The 19,346-nt window shown below is 45.2% G+C and overlaps 1 protein-coding gene across 3 annotated transcripts in view; it reads left to right on the top strand.

Annotated features, from left to right (window-relative positions):
• The window catches only part of MDGA2 (MAM domain containing glycosylphosphatidylinositol anchor 2), a 939,656-nt gene that overhangs the window by 790,525 nt on the left and 129,785 nt on the right, over window positions 1–19,346 (top strand). For all 3 annotated transcript variants that reach the window (XM_077267305.1, XM_077267304.1, XM_077267303.1), the window contains exon 10: window positions 18,929–19,077. In XM_077267305.1, coding sequence (XP_077123420.1) covers window positions 18,929–19,077 — 149 coding nt within the window. The remainder of the gene's footprint in view (window positions 1–18,928; window positions 19,078–19,346) is intronic.

Raw genomic sequence — 19,346 nt, 5'->3', positions numbered from 1 at the left:
GCAAATGCTGGAACAATAAATTAACATTGCCTTTAAGAAACATACACTCTTAGTTTATCAAAGGCCTTCCTATAATCACATTACAGGGCAAGGTAACTTCACATTCTCCTACTTTGAACCTGCAGGACCGCCTGTCCCTATGGCACCAGACCTACTGCCTCTCCTTTCTTTTACAGGACCGCCCCGTTCAGCCAGGGCCTACTGCCTTTCTCTACTATACATAGTATAGACATAACATTCCTTTCAATTTGAGAGCATGGAGCACACTCTGCTTGGCTCCTATAAGGACTCACTCACTAACCCCTACGGGTCTACTTTCTGTCCTTAGTAACGAACTAACTTTCTATGGGGACGCAGGGTTTACCTTCTATCCTCACCTTCGTTACTACTTCTTTACTTTCAGTTAAACGGAACTCTACATCTACCCCTACGGGCTTTCTGCATCTTTCTCTACAAAGAACATTATCTAGGTTTCACATTTTAAACAAATTAAACACACATAACTTTTCCATGAAAAACAGTTACATTTCCTTCAAAGCATTATCTTGACATTACTGTTCTAAAACAGTATCACTTTCAAGTTCAATTCTAACCTCCCCTTTAAGAGGAGATCAAGTCTTTCTGAGGTAGCTCTTCTTCTCAGCCTACCAGTCCATGCAAAGGCTCCGGAATGGTATCTTCACAAAATGTCTTTAAACAAAACCAGTAGGAAGCACCTTTAAGAAGGTGCAAACTATTTACAAGAAAGTTCAAATCATGCACAGTCCATGATTTCGCAGTTTGTGTAGCTTTGTGCAAAACTTCAAGAAAACAACAATAGTGACCCCGGGTCAACAAAGGGGTCACCTTTTTAAAGTTTACCCTGGACGGGTTTAGCAGCAACTTAAAGAACAAACAGTAACTATTTACATTTTCAGGTTTCCGAGGTTTACTCTTGTTCAGGTGGCCTTGGCCCCTGGCTCCCGGCTAATGTCGCGCCAGTGTCACTGGTGGGTCTTCCCGGTGCAGTCAGACCGCTTGATGCCTGAACCTGAAGACGGATCCTAGCTGCCAGCAGTTGCTGCAATGACATGTGCAGTGGCAATGTTGGTAAGCTCTGCTACATTTGGTTCAATCACAGCTGAAGTAGTAGATGACACTCTCTCAGGTCCACGTCGGCGAACGTTACGGGCACACCCTTCCTGGGCACTCCGATGGCGGGTATCTCCTGACCGTACAGGCTTCAGACCCTGGTTCACGGCTGATGCGGCGGGGGTTTGTCCCATCTCTTTCCAGTCTTTCCATTGGGAAATCAGGCACTGCTTATATTGCTCCCAAGTGAGCACGGCAATGGCGTGACCTCTTCTCCAAACCCCATTCGGCTCAATCCGGGGGGCCTCCCACCGGAGAATCACTCCCTCCGAGCTCACATCTAGGAACTCTCCCATTGCGGTCGGTGGCGGGGATACCAGACCCTTCATTACTTCGAGGGATGATGCCACCATTCCCGCCATCAAGAGGCAGCTACTGTTGTGAGGGGGGTTGGTCGCGGGAGCGGGATCGAGCGGGGAGGCAGGGGTATCTTCCGTACCTACACCTGATGTGGTTCCACCGATGTCGATCTGATCCATTGACGAGAACGCTGGAGTCGGCCGCAGCCCGGACCGCAGCTCCTCCGATGCGGTCCTCGAACGCTGTTCCGCTCGCTGTGGTTCCTCCTCCGCTGACTCCGAGGCCAGGATTGGGGAACTCGGCCCCGCTATCTATTCCAAGGGCTTCGGATCCGCCGGCTGTAGAGGACACGGGTCCACTTCCAGTGAACGAGGGTAAGCCGGGACTGTTCCTTCCTCGCTCAGGCACTTGCTGTTCATCATCGCTGCCTGATAGTCGGTGGCAGTGCATGCACCTGACTCCACCATTTCTCCGAGGTCGGGCTTCTCCATCTCCTGCTTCCCGCCGTTGCAAATCAGGAGGTTGTCTTCTGCTTTGGGGCAGGTCATCTCCTTGCAGCCTGAAGCGCAGAGGGCGGTATCCATTTCTCGCGCCATTCTGGTAGTCTCCTCCCATAGCACGCCCTCCTTCTTCTCCAAAGTAGCAATGGCGGCGGCTTTTGACGGGAACTTCTATTGGTCAGTGGTAGCACACAGTCTCTCAATAAAGCTACAGTTCATGCACAACAAATCACAGTCTCTAGGCACACATGACCTGATTCTTCAGGCTTAAGTAGATCCTGTTCGTGACGCCAAGATTTGGAGCGCCCCCACACCGCCGCAGGGCCGAGGGGTACCCGGAGCCGGGCCTCTGGGATCTCAGTCCTGGGGTTGTCACGGTGGCTAGACCCGGTCCGTGGCCCTGTCTGTCAGTGGGGGACGTCCGTTGCAAATAGGTGCTGTTAACGGTGGTATAGCGGTGCAGTTGTGGGGTGCAGGTCGCGGTAAATAACGAGGACACCAGGTTGCAGTCTCTTTACCTCTTTACTGGAGATCTCTCGGTCCTCAGTCCAGAATCCGGTCCACCAGGCTGCGCAAGTCCGGCCGGTCCAATGGCACTTCCAGAGTTCTCCTCACAGGTGGAAATCAGTGCCTTCCTTCTTAGCGCTTTGTGTTGTAGTCCTTCCCTGCTGTGCTTACGGAAAGTACCCCACAACTGTTGTGTCTGTTTCTTAAGTTCCCTCACAACTCGATTAACTGATCTTCTGCTAATCTTCCGTCCCTTCCTGATGTTACAGTAAGAACGGCACCCGTTTGTCAGGTAGGCCTGGAGTTCTTCCGGGACCCTAGAGACGCCCCTCTCCCGCAATTGCCCCCCAAGACTTCATAGGTGATATGTGGTAGACAGCCCGCCTGAGACTGACTGTCCTGCCGCTGTTTGGAGTATGGCTTAAAGCTGTATCTTATTCCACTCCCTCGGCGTTCCGGCCACCGGTAATGCGCCTCAGCAAGGTGCTGCCTCTTTCAACAAAACCCCTGCTGGTATTCTCCTTCTGCTTGATTTCGTTTCTCACTCAGCACAATCTATCTCGCTTCTAATCCTTTCTTAGGGCACCGCCGCTATTCTGAGCAGGCACGGTCCCGTTACGTTCTTTCAATGCCAAGCCTCTGCCAGGATCCCACCCCTGGCAGAGACCCTACTGTCTCTTCCTCCACAACACCCTCTCTCACTAGGTGTTGCTTCGTTCGATCCAGTCAGCTTTCTCTACTAACTTCCTGCCTGACCCCCAGTTTACCCACTATGGTGGGGAGTGGCCTAATGAATAGCACCCTTAGCTCCCCCCGGAGGCCCAGCTGTGAAACATATTGGTGTCTGTGATACCTGATTGGAGGAACTCCTTCAGTGCCATCGAACGCACCATGGCTCCCCTTAGTGGCGGAGCCACAGTACTGCAACGACCAGGACTCTGGGGCGCTGCACAATAATAATAATAATCTTACGTCATACAGTGTCTAACTAATACATGCATACATAGCCCACCTAATCCAGCCAATCAGGGCAAAATAAATAACTCCATCATACAATGTTAGTACTTCCATACAATGCCCATATAATACAGTAATAATACTGTCATGCAGTGTCCACATATTATGGTCATTTGATATACAAATATTAAAAATATACAAAGGTGTCACGCCGCAGCTATGCAGGTAGATGCACACTCCACTAGATGGCAGTAGAGTGGAGGGAAGACTGCAACACTTGCCAGAGCAGACCTGCAGCGAGGCCACCACCAGGTGGCAACAGGGTAATCAAACAAGCCGCGTCACAACCAGGAGAGTAACGTAGTACAAAGGGGAAAATCAACTCAGTCAGAGACGTGCCAGAGGGTCAATACCAGACGGAAGCAGAAGTACCAGGAGCAAAAGACAGAGTCAGGTCAGAGACCAAGCCGAGTCAAGTACCAGAGAGTCCAAACATCAAGGGAAAACACTGAGTCAGAATGGGGGAAGGGGACTGAACAGAAACGGGAACCATCAGGAATCGCAGGACAAATCTGGATATAACCAGAGTTAGCTACTTACGCTGTAGGCAGAAGCTATAACTGACATCTCCTGCAGGATGCAGCGGAGATAAATGGCAAACCTGAGACCAGACTGAGGCTGAGAAAAGTTAACCCCTGACAGGATCAGACCGGGAAAACGGAAGACAAGACTCAAAACCCGGTCTGGATCATGACAAAAGGATAATACTCTCATACATTATCCCCTATAGTGTAAGAATAAGACCATCAGACAGTGCCTAAACTAATACCTCCTTGGATTGCCCACAAAGTACATTCATTCAGTGTATAAATAATACAGTTATTCAGTGAACGGATAGTGGCTTACAGTGCCTAATACTTTCATGCAATAATCTCATATAGTGTAAAAATAATGGCATCATACAGTGAATAATACTGCCATACCGTTTCCATATAATACAGTCAAGGTACAGATAATTATAGTTATAAGTGTTCATATAATACAGTGTAAATATAATACCGTCATATAGTGCTCAATACTCCCATACAATATCTACATGATACAGTCATTTGGTTTATAAATAAAATAGTTTTACAATGCCTAAAAACTTTTGTACAGTGAACAAACAATGGGTCATACAATGGCTAATGAGTAATGACTATATTCTACTGCTATATAGTGCCAAAATAATAGATATTTGCAAGGGTTTGCGCTAACCCAAAGCATCCAACAAGATTTGGGGGGCCCCTTTTCTAAGGGCCCCAAGCTCTAGTTTGCATGTAACTATTGGAAAACTAAACTAACCATTTTATACCTCAAAAACTAAAACTTTTCAGATAAAAGAGAACCAATTATCTTCATAGGTATACCGCGTAAGGGAGCTGAGACTATTTCAGCAACAAAAACTGCATGACGGATGAATAGAAATATAAACTTTATGACCTATAGTAAAAACTAAACTACAACATCAGGAGAAAAAAATACTACTGAAGACATTCTCCCAGTCGGGAAATTGGATTTTTTAGGGTCCTTCTTAAATTATAACTAATATATAACATTATTCGGCGTCATTTGTTTCACTTGTAATTGGCGACCTAGCATGAAGACAGAATATCTGGAGGGATGTTTAGCATGATAAGCAGTAAATTGAGAACAATTAGGAGATAAATTGATGTTACATGTGGATAACAGCAGACTATTCTGAAACGTATTAGCTGTGTAAAGAAAATTAATGATATGCTACTGCCGTTCTGCTTTAAAATGTTGACAATGTTAGTAGCCTGGTTACAATGCACAGTGTAGCAGAGATACAGACTGCTGTGCATCATGAGTATTTTTGCCCTTTTGATTTTTCTTCCATTTTTTCCAAGAACAACTCTTTTTCCCCCCCAATCAGCATAACCGTGCGAGAGTTTGTTTTTCTAAAGTAAGAGTTAAAGTTAATTAGTCTTATGTCTTAAAAGCTCACCGAGTAAGGTGGGTCCTTCAAGTTGTAGGCTAGGGTGAGAAACATGGACTGAAGGTGATAGTACAGGGGATGGGACTTGCCGGACTGCATGTGGATCAGCGAGGACCGGAACAGCAGGATGGCAGATAGATAAGTGGCACATGATACACCAGAAGACACAAAGCCAGGACTGTGTAAATACACAGGAAATGAAAAAGTATTTCCAGCAAGTAAATGGTTTCTGGCAGAGTTTTCATGTAGACAGTTGGCAATAGTAATCAACAAACAAATCGTTATCCAAAAACAGACGTGATGAACAGGAAAATGATATACTTGCTTGAAAAAAAAAAGGATAACACACCGTAGCAGCAGCATTGTAGTGTGAACAGTTCCAGTGAAGAGTTTGTTATGCTTATAGCAAACAAAGGCTTTTCTGCAAGCCAGAAAGTAAAAGCAGATAGATGATAAACTAGCAGATGTTTGCTAAAAACATGAATGCCTCACTATCTGTTTCTATCAGGTGGTTAAAAACCATAAGTTCACATGAAACCGTGAGCAAAGAAGTGATGGACAGGCAAACAGGACATTGGCTTTGAGAAAAAAATATTGACTGTGGCAGCTACTTTATAGGGTGAACAGCTCCAGTGAAGAGTTTACAGCAAACAAATGGTTATCAGCAGGTCTGATCAACAAATTAGATGCAGATAGATGGTAAACAAGCAAAAGTTTTCTGAAGACATGATTAGCCAGATCATGAGGCAAACTCCAGAAATTCACATAGAACTGAAAGCAAAGCTCACTGAATACTCAGGGAGCACACAGCCATCTGAGCTGACCTTAGAAGTCTTTTGGTGATGATGTCAAAGGAGTTTGCAAAGTTACTTGGAAAATCTGCTATGGACAAGAGGAAAAAAGAGGTGGCCATTAGAGAAGGAAGCAGGGACAGGTGCTGGTGTAGGGATATGTCAGTAACACTGTGCAAGTGAGCAGCAATAAGCTTCAATCCCAAACAAGAAGGTGACATTTAGAGGGGAGCTGTTCAAAGTTATATTGTATACAGGTCTGCCTGAAGTGGTGGAAACAGAAGCCATCAACTGACCATCTTCATTATGTTTAGTATGTTCATAAGTGCTAATCGTGGTTCTTATAATAATTCCATCTTTTAGTTTTATTTCCAAAACGTAGGGAAAATATTATCCTAGGATGATGAAATGAATATGGATTTATCACCGAGAACTAGCTGGGACGAGGATTTCTTTTCCTTTGGTGACTGTGTGCTCTGCAGGTCTCCGTAGACTGACTAAGGAAAATACGGAGAGAGGAGAATCTGCAGCTCTGCCTGAAGCATCACCACTTCCCAGCTGATCAAACTGAGTGTTAGTCTCCTTGTCAGGAATCACACCAGCGCTGCAAAGCTGCAGGCATTTCTAATATGCTAAACAAGGACATGTTTTCTGAAGAAAGTCATTTTTTTTCTCTTTGATCTCGCGTTTAATTCAGACTTTCGGAGTAAGTGAAGGTTAAGCAAATCTAAAAATACATCTTCATTATGCTAAGGTAGTTCAGAGGCTGTGCTGGGTTGTTGGACTTGTTGTACGCTTATGACTTACATGATCACATTTGCAAAAAGCCACAAAGCACCAAGCCCATTTTCAGGAATGAACCGCCAGCTGGAGTGTTTGTACATACCGGGGGTCCGAGGGCCAAATTATCATATTGCATCACTTCCAAGTGCTGGAAGAAAACTTTTCTGCTATTTCCATTTCATACATTTTACTTATTAACCAAATACACTTTATTATACATTTATGTTAGATAGTCCATTTCTGAAGAAATGGGGTTTCCTGCTCCCATATTTAGCAGAGGAGGAAATCCATGATATGTGCTTTGGTATTAAGACACATGTCTAAGGCTATGTGCACACGTTGCAGATTTGCCCTTGGAATTTTTGGTGCGGATTCTGCATCTCTTGGCAGAAAACGCAGGTGCGGATTTAATGCGTTTTTCTTGTGGATTTTTTGCGGATTTGCTGCGGATTTACTGCGGATTTTGTGTGGATTTCTTGCGTTTTTTACCCCTGCGGATTTCTATTATGGAATGGGTACAAAAATGCTGTAGATCTGCACACAAGAAGTGACATGCTACTTTTTTTAAACCACAGCGTTTCCGCGCGGAATTTTCCGCACCATTAGCACAGCATTTTTTTTTTCAATGATTTACATTGTACTGTAAATCACCTGCGGATCTGCAGCGTTTCTGCGCGCTAAAAAACTCTGCGGATCCGCAGGAAATCCGCAACGTGTGCACATAGCCTTAATCTTTGAATTCAGGTTTCTCATTCAGTCCTATTGCCCCCTTTGCAGGGCCGTATTTATAGTTTATGCTGCCCTAGGCACTTTTCGTGCTGCCTCACCCATTGGTGAGTATGACTAATGCAGACACTGTCGGCAGTGACTTAGGCTACTTTCACATCACGATTTTTGCCATTTGCGGCAGATCTGGCAGTTTTTCCGCATCTGCCGTGCAACAGATCTCCTACGGCAACACTGCGTTCGGCCTCATTCATTCCCTTCTGCTATAAGGACATATGTGTCACTTGCGGTTTTGCCACGATCCAGCAAATGCGGTACTTGCAGCAACGGGAAAAAAAAGCTGCTATCGGTGTTTTTTTGTCTCATCGTAAGTGCAAACCCGCAAGTTCTGCACATGTCCGCAAGTCCCATAGGGAATGAATGAGGCCGAATCTATGTATATGCCCATGGAGCTCTTTCAAAGACAATTCCAGCAATATTTTTACATGTTCAGTCCATTCATCTGAAATCGATTTGCATACATATGCAAATGAGGGAGTAGATCTGTTACTCCAGCTCTATACTCGCTCAGTGCCACCTCTTCCTGATCGACTTACAGCTCTTCCAGAAAGAAACACAGCATAGAGGCTGTCAGTGAAGCAAAAAAAGGTGGCACTCTGTGGGAAATAGAGCTGAAGTGATAGAGGGTTAAGATCCACCATAGTCGTTAGGCATTATTTATATATCAATTGAAATACTGATTTCTGAATAAGGGAGAAAGGAACTGACCATATAAAGGTATTTATGGAGTTTGTCTTTGAAAGAGCTACATGCACATATAAAAGGTTTGGAGGGGTGAAATCCTGCAGACAGACTGCCTTTAAATAAATATACTGTCACTGTCCCCATTTTTGTACGGCTAAGTAATGAAGAGAAAATTAGTGGCAGCCATAGATCTCACTTTCAGTTAATGTCCCATAAACCTGAGAGTCGACACTGGTGGAACAGAGCCAACAAAAGGGGTCAGCCTTCACAGAACTGCGGTGACAGTGCGGGCAGGGCTGCCGCTAGGAATTTTGGGGCCCCTTACTGGCAAAATTTCCGGGCCCCCTTGGGACTCCGCCCAGACTCCACCCCAGTTCCGCCTCCACACTCTCAAGCCTTCCACAGTCCCAACACCCGCTCTTGGAAAAATTCATCTTCTTCACCACGTCCTCACCAATCTGATATTAACAGTTCTCAGCAGACAGCAGATCACATAGCTAGCAGCTTTTGTTTTGGCCAAAAGAATTTTTAAGCCACCAACACAACAAGGTAGACTCTTTTGGTCGGGCCCTACTCTACTCTAACCTATTAAACATTTCTTAAAATATCCAGTACTCTTTTTAGATATATTTTTATTTATTTTTAAGGGAATGAGTCACATATATTTTTAGAATAACCATTAATACCACATAGAAGAGAGAAAAACCATCACACCATGATCAGACAACATATTACCACCACATAGTGATGGAATAATACCCCATACAAGGAACAAATACCTCCATTCCATGACCAGATCACATATTACCATCACACAGTGACCAAATAATACCACATACAGGGAGAAATACCGCCACACCATAACCAGATCACAAACTACCAGCACATAGTGACCGAACAGTACAATACTCATCATTAATAAAAAGAAAAAACACAACACTAATGCCATTATACACAGGAGCTCTGTATATAATGTCAGTGTATAGGTAATACAGTGATCACCAGTGATATTGTACACAGGAGCTCTGTATATAGTGTCAGTGAACAGGTAATAGAGTGTATAGTGTCAGTGTACAGGTAACACACTAACTCACCAATGATGTCTCTAGCTGAAGTCCTTCATCTTTGCTGTTCTTTTTCATGCAGCGCAGACCGCCATCATTTCTTCCAGCCAGGACTTGTCTCTGCATAAAATAACACATAGTTACCTAGAGCCCTGCTTCCAGAGCACATTCCCCACTTTTTCCCTTTCTTCTACTACACTACACATCTGAATACAGATGTGCACCCACCATTAATATATAATTAGTTATACGATATACAATACGACCCCACCATCTATAAATAGCCATTTTCCCAACTTAATATATACATTAATTAGCCCCGGTACTCTTTCCCTCAATTCATTACCAGTCACTGCATCCTCAACGCCCCCCACTATGTGCCTCCCGCTCCCCCGATTAATTATATTTACAGGCACCTTCCCACCCAATTCATTGTCATGTATTTTCCCTCTCTCCCACCCCCACCCTCTATTCATTATCAACTGCTCTCCCCCCACATTCAATACATCATTTACTCCCACCACCCTCAAAATTCATCATTATTTGCTCTCCCCAGATCCTCATTTGCTATCCCCATCCCCCACCTTCAATTCAATTGCTGTCCGCTGTCCCTCACTTCATCATTTGCAGTCCCCCTTCCCCCCTCACTTCATCATTCGCAGTCACCCTCCCTTCATTATTCCCAGTCCCCCATTTTCCCTTCACTTCATAATGTGCAGTCCCCTTCCATTCATGTGCAGTCCCCCATCCCCTCCCTCACATCACTTGCAGCCCCCTCCATCATTTGCAGCCATCCCCTCCATCATGTGCAGATCCCCCTCCATCCATCATGTGCATATTCCCCTGCATCCATCATGTGCAGATCCCCCCTCCATCCATCATGTGCAGATCCCTCCATCCATCATGTGCAGATTCCCTTCTCCATCCATCATGTGCAGATTCCCCTCTCCATCCATCGTGTGCAGATTCCCTTCTCCATCCATCATGTGCAGATCCCCCCCTCCATCCATCATGTGAGATCCCCTCCATCCATCATGTGCAGATCTCCCCCTCCATCCATCATGTGCAGATCCCCCTCCATCCATCATGTGCTGACCCCCATCATGTGCAGATTCCCCTCCATCCATCATGTACAGATCCCCCTCCATCCATCATGTGCAGATCCCCCCTCCATCCATCATGTACCGGTCCCCCCTCCATCCATCATGTGCAGATCTCCCCCTCCATCCATCATGTGCAGACCCCCTCCATCCATCATGTGCAGATCCCCCCTTCATCCATCATGTGCAGACCCCCCTCCATCCATCATGTGCAGATCCCCCCCTCCATCCATCATGTGCAGATTCCCATAATGTGCAGACTAGACAAGAGGAAGAGATATATTACACCCCCCACCCCACCCACTCTATCTGGGACTGGGTGCAAACATTGCCAGTGCTGCTCTTGCTGTCTGTTCTCCAGCCTCCAGGCAGAAACGAGCCTGAGTTGTCTGAGGGAAGCGGTGAGTCACTGACAGAGCCATGCAGCAGGCAGCGCGCGGGCAGGAGGGAGATCAGCTTTACTTACTGTGTACTGCTCTGCCGCTGCGAGTCCCAGGCCAGCAATGTGTGTCCCAACCAGGTTGGGAGACTAGGTGCCGCCATTCCACCTCAGCCCCACCCCTGGTAAGTGGACTGTGTGTCACCAAGGAATAGGGAGAGTCGGCACCAGCACCACATGTTCTGACTGCCCCCTGTCTTCAGGAATGCACCGCTGGACTAAAAAAAAAAAAAGAAAAAACATTCTTAGGTGCCACCCCCGCATCTTCCTGCCCTAGGCACGTGCCCTCAAGTGCTTAGTGGCAAATACGGCCCTGCCCCTGTGTATAACATCTGGCCCCTCATCACCTCTGTGTGTAACATCTGTTATGATCTGGTGGCCTAAGAGCAGCATGAGACGTACTCCGGACAAGGTGTTACCTGTACTGACCGCAGACCCTGAACTTAACACCGCAACTAGAAGTAGCCGTGGAATGTACCTAGCGCTCCCTAGACATCTCGACACAGCCGGAGGACTAATTACCCCTAGAGATAGAAAAGGGAAAACTATCTTGCCTCAGAGAAAATCCCCAAAGGATAGACAGCCCCCCACAAATATTGACTGTGAGAGGAGAGGGAAAAAACATACACAGACTGAAATGAGAATTTAGCAAAGGAGGCCACTTCTAGCTAAATAGAAAGGATAGGACAGAGTACTATGCGGTCAGTATTAAAACACTAGAAAATATCCACCACAGAAAATACAAAATCTCCACAGCTAACTAAAGATATGGAGGGTATATCTGCATCTCCAGAGATACCAGCTTGGCTAAACAAATCCTTATACAGACCAAGCTGGACAAGACAAAAACATGGAAAAGAACTGAACAATAAGGCCACAGCATGTGGACAGCAAAAATCAAGGCCAGAACTTATCTTTGTTGAAATGAACTGCAAAGCAGAAGAGACCAGGCAGGGATGTGAATCCTCCAGGAACAATGGACAACTGGCACTAACTAAAGGGTGAAGCAAGACTAAATAGCCCAGTCAAAATTGCAAAAAGTGAACACACCTGATAAATGCTGCGATTCAGAGACAGCAGCGCTACCACTTACAACCACCGGAGGGAGCCCAAGAGCAGAATTCACAACAAACATCTGGCCCCTCCACCCCCTCCTGTGTATAACATTCAGGCCATAACCACCTGTGTATAACAACTGGCCCCTCACTCCCCCCTGTGTATAGCATCCAGTACCTTACCCCCTTGTGTATAACATACGGCCCCTTGCACCTCCTGTGCATAACATCCGGCCCATCACCACCCGTGTATAACATCTGGCCCTTGACTCCCCTCTGTGTATAACATCCGACCCATCACCACCTATGTATATCAACTGGCCCCTCACCTCCTAGTGTATAACATCCGTTCCCTTGCCCCTCCTGTGTATAACATCCAGACCATCACCGCCCTTGTATAACATCTGGCCCTCACTCTCTCCTGTGTATAACATCCTGTCTAGTGTTGAGCGATACCGTCCGATACTTGAAAGTATCGGTATCGGAAAGTATCGGCCGATACCGGCAAAGTATCGGATCCAATCCGATACCGATACCCGATACCAATACAAGTCAATGGGACTCAGGTATCGGACGGTATTCCTGATGGTTCCCAGGGTCTGAAGGAGAGGAAACTCTCCTTCAGGCCCTGGGAACCATATTAATGTGTAAAAGAAAGAATTAAAATAAAAAATATCGCTATACTCACCTGTCCGACGCAGCCTGGACCTCAGCGAGGGAACCGGCAGCGTTGTTTGTTTAAAATTCGCGCTTTTACTTGGTTACGTGAGGTCCCGGCTTGTGATTGGTCAGGGCGGCCATGTTGCCGGGACGCGGACCAATCACAGCAAGCCGTGACGAAATTACGTCACGGCTTGCTGTGATTGGTCCGCGTCCCGGCAACATGGCCGCCATTAACCAATCACAAGCCGTGACGTCACGGGAGGCTGGACATGCGCGTATTTTGAAAAGTGCGCGTGTCCAGCCTCCAGTGACGTCCCGGCTTGTGATTGGTTAATGGCGGCCATGTTGCCGGGACGTCACTGGAGGCTGGACACGCGCGCTTTTCAAAATACGCGCATGTCCAGCCTCCCGTGACGTCACGGCTTGTGATTGGTTAATGTCGGCCATGTTGCCGGGACGCGGACCAATCACAGCAAGCCGTGACGTAATTTCGTCACGGCTTGCTGTGATTGGTCCGCGTCCCGGCAACATGGCCGCCCTGACCAATCACAAGCCGTGACGTCACGGGAGGCTGGACACGCGCGCTTTTCAAAATACGCGCATGTCCAGCCTCCCGTGACGTCCCGGCTTGTGATTGGTTAATGGCGGCCATGTTGCCGGGACGTCACTGGAGGCTGGACACGCGCGCTTTTCAAAATACGCGCATGTCCAGCCTCCCGTGACGTCACGGCTTGTGATTGGTTAATGGCGGCCATGTTGCCGGGACGCGGACCAATCACAGCAAGCCGTGACGTAATTTCGTCACGGCTTGCTGTGATTGGTCCGCGTCCCGGCAACATGGCCGCCCTGACCAATCACAAGCCGGGACTTCACGTAACCAAGTAAAAGCGCGAAATTTAAACAAACAACGCTGCCGGTTCCCTCGCTGAGGTCCCGGCTGCGTCGGACAGGTGAGTATAGCGATATTTTTTATTTTAATTCTCTTTTTTACACATTATTACATTAATGTTGTTGCGATACCCGATACCCGATACCACAAAAGTATCGGATCTCGGTATCGGAAATTCCGATACAGCAAGTATCGGCCGATACCCGATACTTGCAGTATCGGAATGCTCAACACTAATCCTGTCCCTTAGCCCCCACCCCAAGTATAGCATCCGGCCCCTCGCCCCTCCTGTGCTTAACATCTGACCCATCACCGCCCGTGTATTACATATGGCCACTCATCCCCGTGTATAACATGTACCTTTGCCTCCGGTGTATAACGTATAACATCCAGCCCCCCAGTATAAAACATCAGGCCCCATTGCCCCCCAAATTTAACAACTGCCCCCACACCATGCTACCTGCCTTTACTAACATGTGACAGAATGGCTGGTGGTGCCGAGCTCACTAATACCAGTGTGGTCCTGTAATAGGAATCACAGGGGTAACAAGTCCGTTCATGACATCCCTTCCTAAATCTTCCTCCTTCACCTGTGAGTGACATTATTGAGTAGTTCAAGGATCCGCAGCCACGAAGTGCAGACCCCGTAACATTAAAGAGTGGGGGAGCTGAGTGCTGAGGAGCATAGAAGTCACCAACGCTCTGCTGACCCCATAACTTCAGAATTCAGACCTCCTCTGGTATAACATCAGCAGTGCACAAACACTGCGCCGCCGCCGGGAGCTACATGGCCGAGCAGCTGTATCCCGCCTTACATCACCAAGCACAATGTCGAGCATCGGATGGAGTGGTGTAAAGACACCACCACTAAACTCTGAATGACACGCGTTCTGTGCAGTGATGGATGACACTTCTCTGATGGAGGAGTTTGGGTTTGGTGATTCCAGGAGGATGTTACCCCGACTGCATTGTGCCCACTACACAGTTTGGTGGAGGGGGGGATAATGGTATGGGATTTATTTTTCAGAGTTCTTCATCTGTCCCTTAGTTCCATTGAAAGGAAATTTTTTGGCCAATTGTGTCTTTCATCTTTGTCTGAACTGTTTGGGAAAGGCCCATAGCATTATCCGTTATATGCTTCGAATGACTGCTCCCAGTGCAAAAGGTCCATAAAGACACGGTTGGGGGAGTTTGTTGGGAAGAACCTGATCGGGCAAAAATTACATTTTGATTGATACCATTTTGGAGTTCATACAGTGTTTTGACTGCTTTTTATTGCATTTTGGGGAACTGCAGCAACCAAAAAAACCCTCAATTTTGGCATTACATTTTTTGCTTTTAGGCATTTAAAAAGAAACCTATCTGCTGATTTATGTTGCCCAATCTGCTGACAGCATGACGGCACAAATGCAGCCAAGTAAATTATTCAATAAAACGCTTCGGTGTTTCACATACTGTAAATATAGTAATAAGATCTGGGGGCCATAGACTGAGATAAGACTAGTCCGGTGCCGGCCATGGCCGGCTTCTCCCAGCGCCAGGTGATTGACAGGTCTGTGCCTACGTAAATATGAGGGAGACCTGTCAATCACCTCCAGCAGCGTTACTCTCCAGTTTATAGTATTAAATAAAATCAGCGACCAGTCACAGTAGGTGATGGTCACAGCTCACTTTCTCCCCTTTCCTGCACAGCGAACCTAGTATGAGTCACAGTGCATGCTTAAAACTCTCTCCCACATAATTCAACGTGTTGTCTCATTATTATAGACAGGAGTATAGTATTAAATATCATAGGATCCATGAGTCATAGTAGGTGATGGTTGCAGCTCACTTCCTGCACAATGAACTCTAACTTCTATGGAATAGTGTTGTGGGCATGCACTGTGACATGTACAAGGAGTCATCTCATTATCACCGACTGGATAATAGTATAGTATTAAATAACACAGGAGCCATCAGTCATAATAGGTAATCATCACAGCTCACTGCTTCACCCTTCCTTCACAGTAATTTATACATGTCACAAAGCATGCCCACAACACTGTCCCATAGAATTCAATGTGTCATCCCATTATCTCAGACAGGATTGTAGTATTAAATAACATAGAATCCATGAGTCATAACAAGTGATGGTTACAGCTCACATCCTCTCCCTTCCTGCACAACAAACTCTGACTTCTATGGAAGAGTGGTTCAGGCATGCACTGTGACATATATAGCGAGACATCTTATTATCACATACAGTATAAAAAAGCACAGGATCCATCAGTCAGAATAGTTGATGGTCACAGCTCACTTCCTCTCACTTCCTGCACAATGAACTCTGACTTCTATGGAAGAGTGTAGCTGGCATGCATAGTGACAAATACAATGAGTCATCTCATCACCTACAATATAAAAAAGCACAGGATCCATCAGTCAGAATAATTCATGGTCACAGCTCACTTCTTCCTTCCCAATAATTTGTACGTCACAGAGCATGCCCACAACATTTTCAAACAGAAATCTTTTTGTGAAAAGTTACTTATGTCTAGGCGCCAGTTATAAATTAAAATTCTGAAATGTTCACAAAAAAAAGAAAAGAAAACAAGCACTAGGGTATTCTCACATAGCACAGGGCCTTTGGGGCTCTCCGGCACCCCAGCCTGGGTGTGATACTCAGCCCCATTATCAGATGGATACTTATCCTGAATATGTGAAGTTACTTTTTTGTTTTTCCATATGGCACATTACAAAAACTTATTAAATTTGACCTGATCAGGTTTTACCTGGAAGATCCGGCTGCAGAGAATTTCCCCTTTCAATGGATTCAGCTTTTAGTGCGCTGTCGTAAATGTCCTTTCACTCTCGGATTTTGCAGTAATTTCATGCTAAAGAGCTTTTACCTTAATAGTGCATCACATTCTCGTCAATCCAAGTAATTCAATCGATGGACAGTGCTTAAAAGAAGCCAAATTATCTCAATTATAGTGTCCAGAGTTTGCATTAAATCAATATAAACTCAAATCACCCATAGACCAGCAAACAAATAGGAACCAAAGGGTGGAACATAAATGCAGAATCAAAAGATTGTATAAACCAATAAGTACATAGGAAACAAAAATGGAAAACTTCCTCACCTTACAGAAATCTGTAGTGCCCCTTTCCCTTTCTGCACAGAACCTTTATCACAAAAAATCCATTTGTTGTAATTAAAAAAATAGTAGACAGACAAGAGGGGGAGGAGGGGGATGCAGCTGCAGTGCTTTTTATTCTCCTTTTAGTTACAAGGTGCTCACTTTAAAGCTAATCAAAATGCAAGAGGTTATTGCACTCTTCTACTTCAATGGCTAAAATGTCCCCTGATGGGGAGCAAGGAACATATGTAATGGAGCTGAATGTGTCATTTAACAGTTTTGTTGAGGTGTAGAAATCACTAAGTGCAATCGACAGTCTAATGGTCGATCATAGATTGACCATTGGGATATTCCTGCACTTGGCACGCTTTGGCTGTTGATTTGAGAAGTCATGGAAATATCTTAAAGATGTTGTCCAGGACTAAGATATTGATGACCTATCCTTAAGACTAGGTCATCAGGTTCAGATTAGTGGGATCCAACAACTATTTCCCCCACTTATAAGTTGTTACCAGGTCCTGCGGTCACTAGAAGTTCAGTGTAAGGAGCTAGAACACCACGGTCCTGTACACTGTGTAGTGGCTGTTCTCAGGTACTGCAGCTTAACTCTTATAGACGTGAACGTTGCCTGCGCTGCAGTACCCTGGATGGCCACTACATAGAGTCCTGAGCTGAGGTGTTCCAACTCCATACATCTTCTGTTGGTCGCAAATCCATGGGCATGCCGGGTTTCTGATACCGATAAATCTAATATTGATGATCTATCCTAAATAAAGATCATCACTATTTTAGTGCTGGACAACCCCTTCAATTGTGTCTTCTAGTTAGGCATTCATAAGGCCATGGGCAGAACTTGGAAGACCTCAATACAAAATCTGCCATAAGGAGTCCACACTTGCCAAAAGTCCAGATTTTGCCTGGACAGTCCTGTAATCCTGATCACAAAAGGGGTAACTATTAAAGATGAGCAAATCAATTTGCTGCAATTTTGAATCTGTGTCAATTTTTTTGCAATTTGTTGAATTTGGCTAATTAGAACTAATTTGCAATTTGCTTATCTAGAATCACTTAGAAAATATGCTTCCATTTGACATTTTTCAGAAGATTGCATTAGACATAAAAGGCTCACATCACTACAGGCACGACTAAGCAGACATTCACTATAATGCCTTACAGTTATCACATCACATGGTCTAGCACAGCCAATCAGGAGGGAATATAATAGCCTGTATAAAAGCACAGGCAGGAAGTGCAGCCGCAGTACTGTGAAGAATCGGGATAGTGAGATGACATTGTCAGAACTCAATAATGGAAATAATGAGAGAAAGCCATATACACTGAAGAAGCTCTACAGGTAGTGTGTGATAGCAACGCAATTAAGAACAGTAGCGTGTTTTCAAACTTTGTACCTTTTGATTTGTGACAAATCAGTTTACAACAAATCAAATTGTTAAAAATTTGGCGAAACTAGTAAATTTTAATTTTAAAACATTTGCTAATTTTTACATGGTGTATTTAAACCATATCTAAAATAGTTTATTTAGGAGTGTTTCTGGGCATTTTGGAGCATTCTTGGGAATCCTAGAGGAGGAGTGTAAGCGTTCCAAATAGTTGATAAGTCATATATAGTATTGGTCTCCTTATATGAGACATAAGAACTGTTAGGACCCCTTAAGAATCATCTGCACCCCAGAATAGGGCATTAAGAAGACATTGTAGGATAAGTTTACTGTGTCACGGCATAACACCTAAAGAAGCGTCAATATCTGCTGCTTGTGCCCCATGGCTGGAGCAGACAGGTCTTCAAGATGTACATTTACCAGAGTTGGAGGTGTCATGATCATTGTGCTGTGCTGTGGAAATGAAGGAGCTTTGGATATCAAAACAGGGTTTTTAATTTTAACCACACGTTTCGGCACTTTTTTCATTGCTTTTATACCTTGAAAAAGGTGCCATTTCGGCATCAAAATACGTTGATTATAATTAAAGATCCTATTTTTAACCCCACAGCTCTTTAATTTCCTCAGTACATCCTGCCTATCGTGACACCTCCAACTATGGTAGAGATCTATTAAGACCAAGCTAAAACTTCGCAAAATTTTGACTAATTTGTTTGTATGTGTGCACATGTAACCTTGTCTCTTTGTATGTCTTTTTTATCCAGGGAAGGCCTACCCCCCTGAATTCTACTACGATACCTACAACCCTCTATGGCAAAGCAAGGCCAGTGTCTACTCCTACGGCTTGCAATGGACTCAGATGAACCCGGACGCCGTAGACCGAATACTGGCGTACCGCTTGGGACTTAAGCAGGTGATCCCATACGCTACAATACAATAACAATTAAGTAGTGCACTATTTGCTGGTCTCGAAATTGTAAGGCATGTATTATAGCATTGAGAAGCATTCCAGGGAGGGTAATCATTCCTTCTTACTCGCCAGGAATTGATTTCTTAGTTACGGACGTGCTGCGCGGAGCAGGAGATATGACGGGCAGGTTTGCAATTTAAAGACCTAAAAAAATTTAATTACATTTTAAGATTAACTTCCATCGGAAGTAACTTGCGTCGTCGAGATGAAAG

This window comes from Ranitomeya variabilis, chromosome 1 (genome assembly GCF_051348905.1).
Source record: "Ranitomeya variabilis isolate aRanVar5 chromosome 1, aRanVar5.hap1, whole genome shotgun sequence".
Lineage (NCBI taxonomy): Eukaryota > Metazoa > Chordata > Amphibia > Anura > Dendrobatidae > Ranitomeya > Ranitomeya variabilis.
This window is presented reverse-complemented; position numbering and strand designations above follow the sequence as displayed.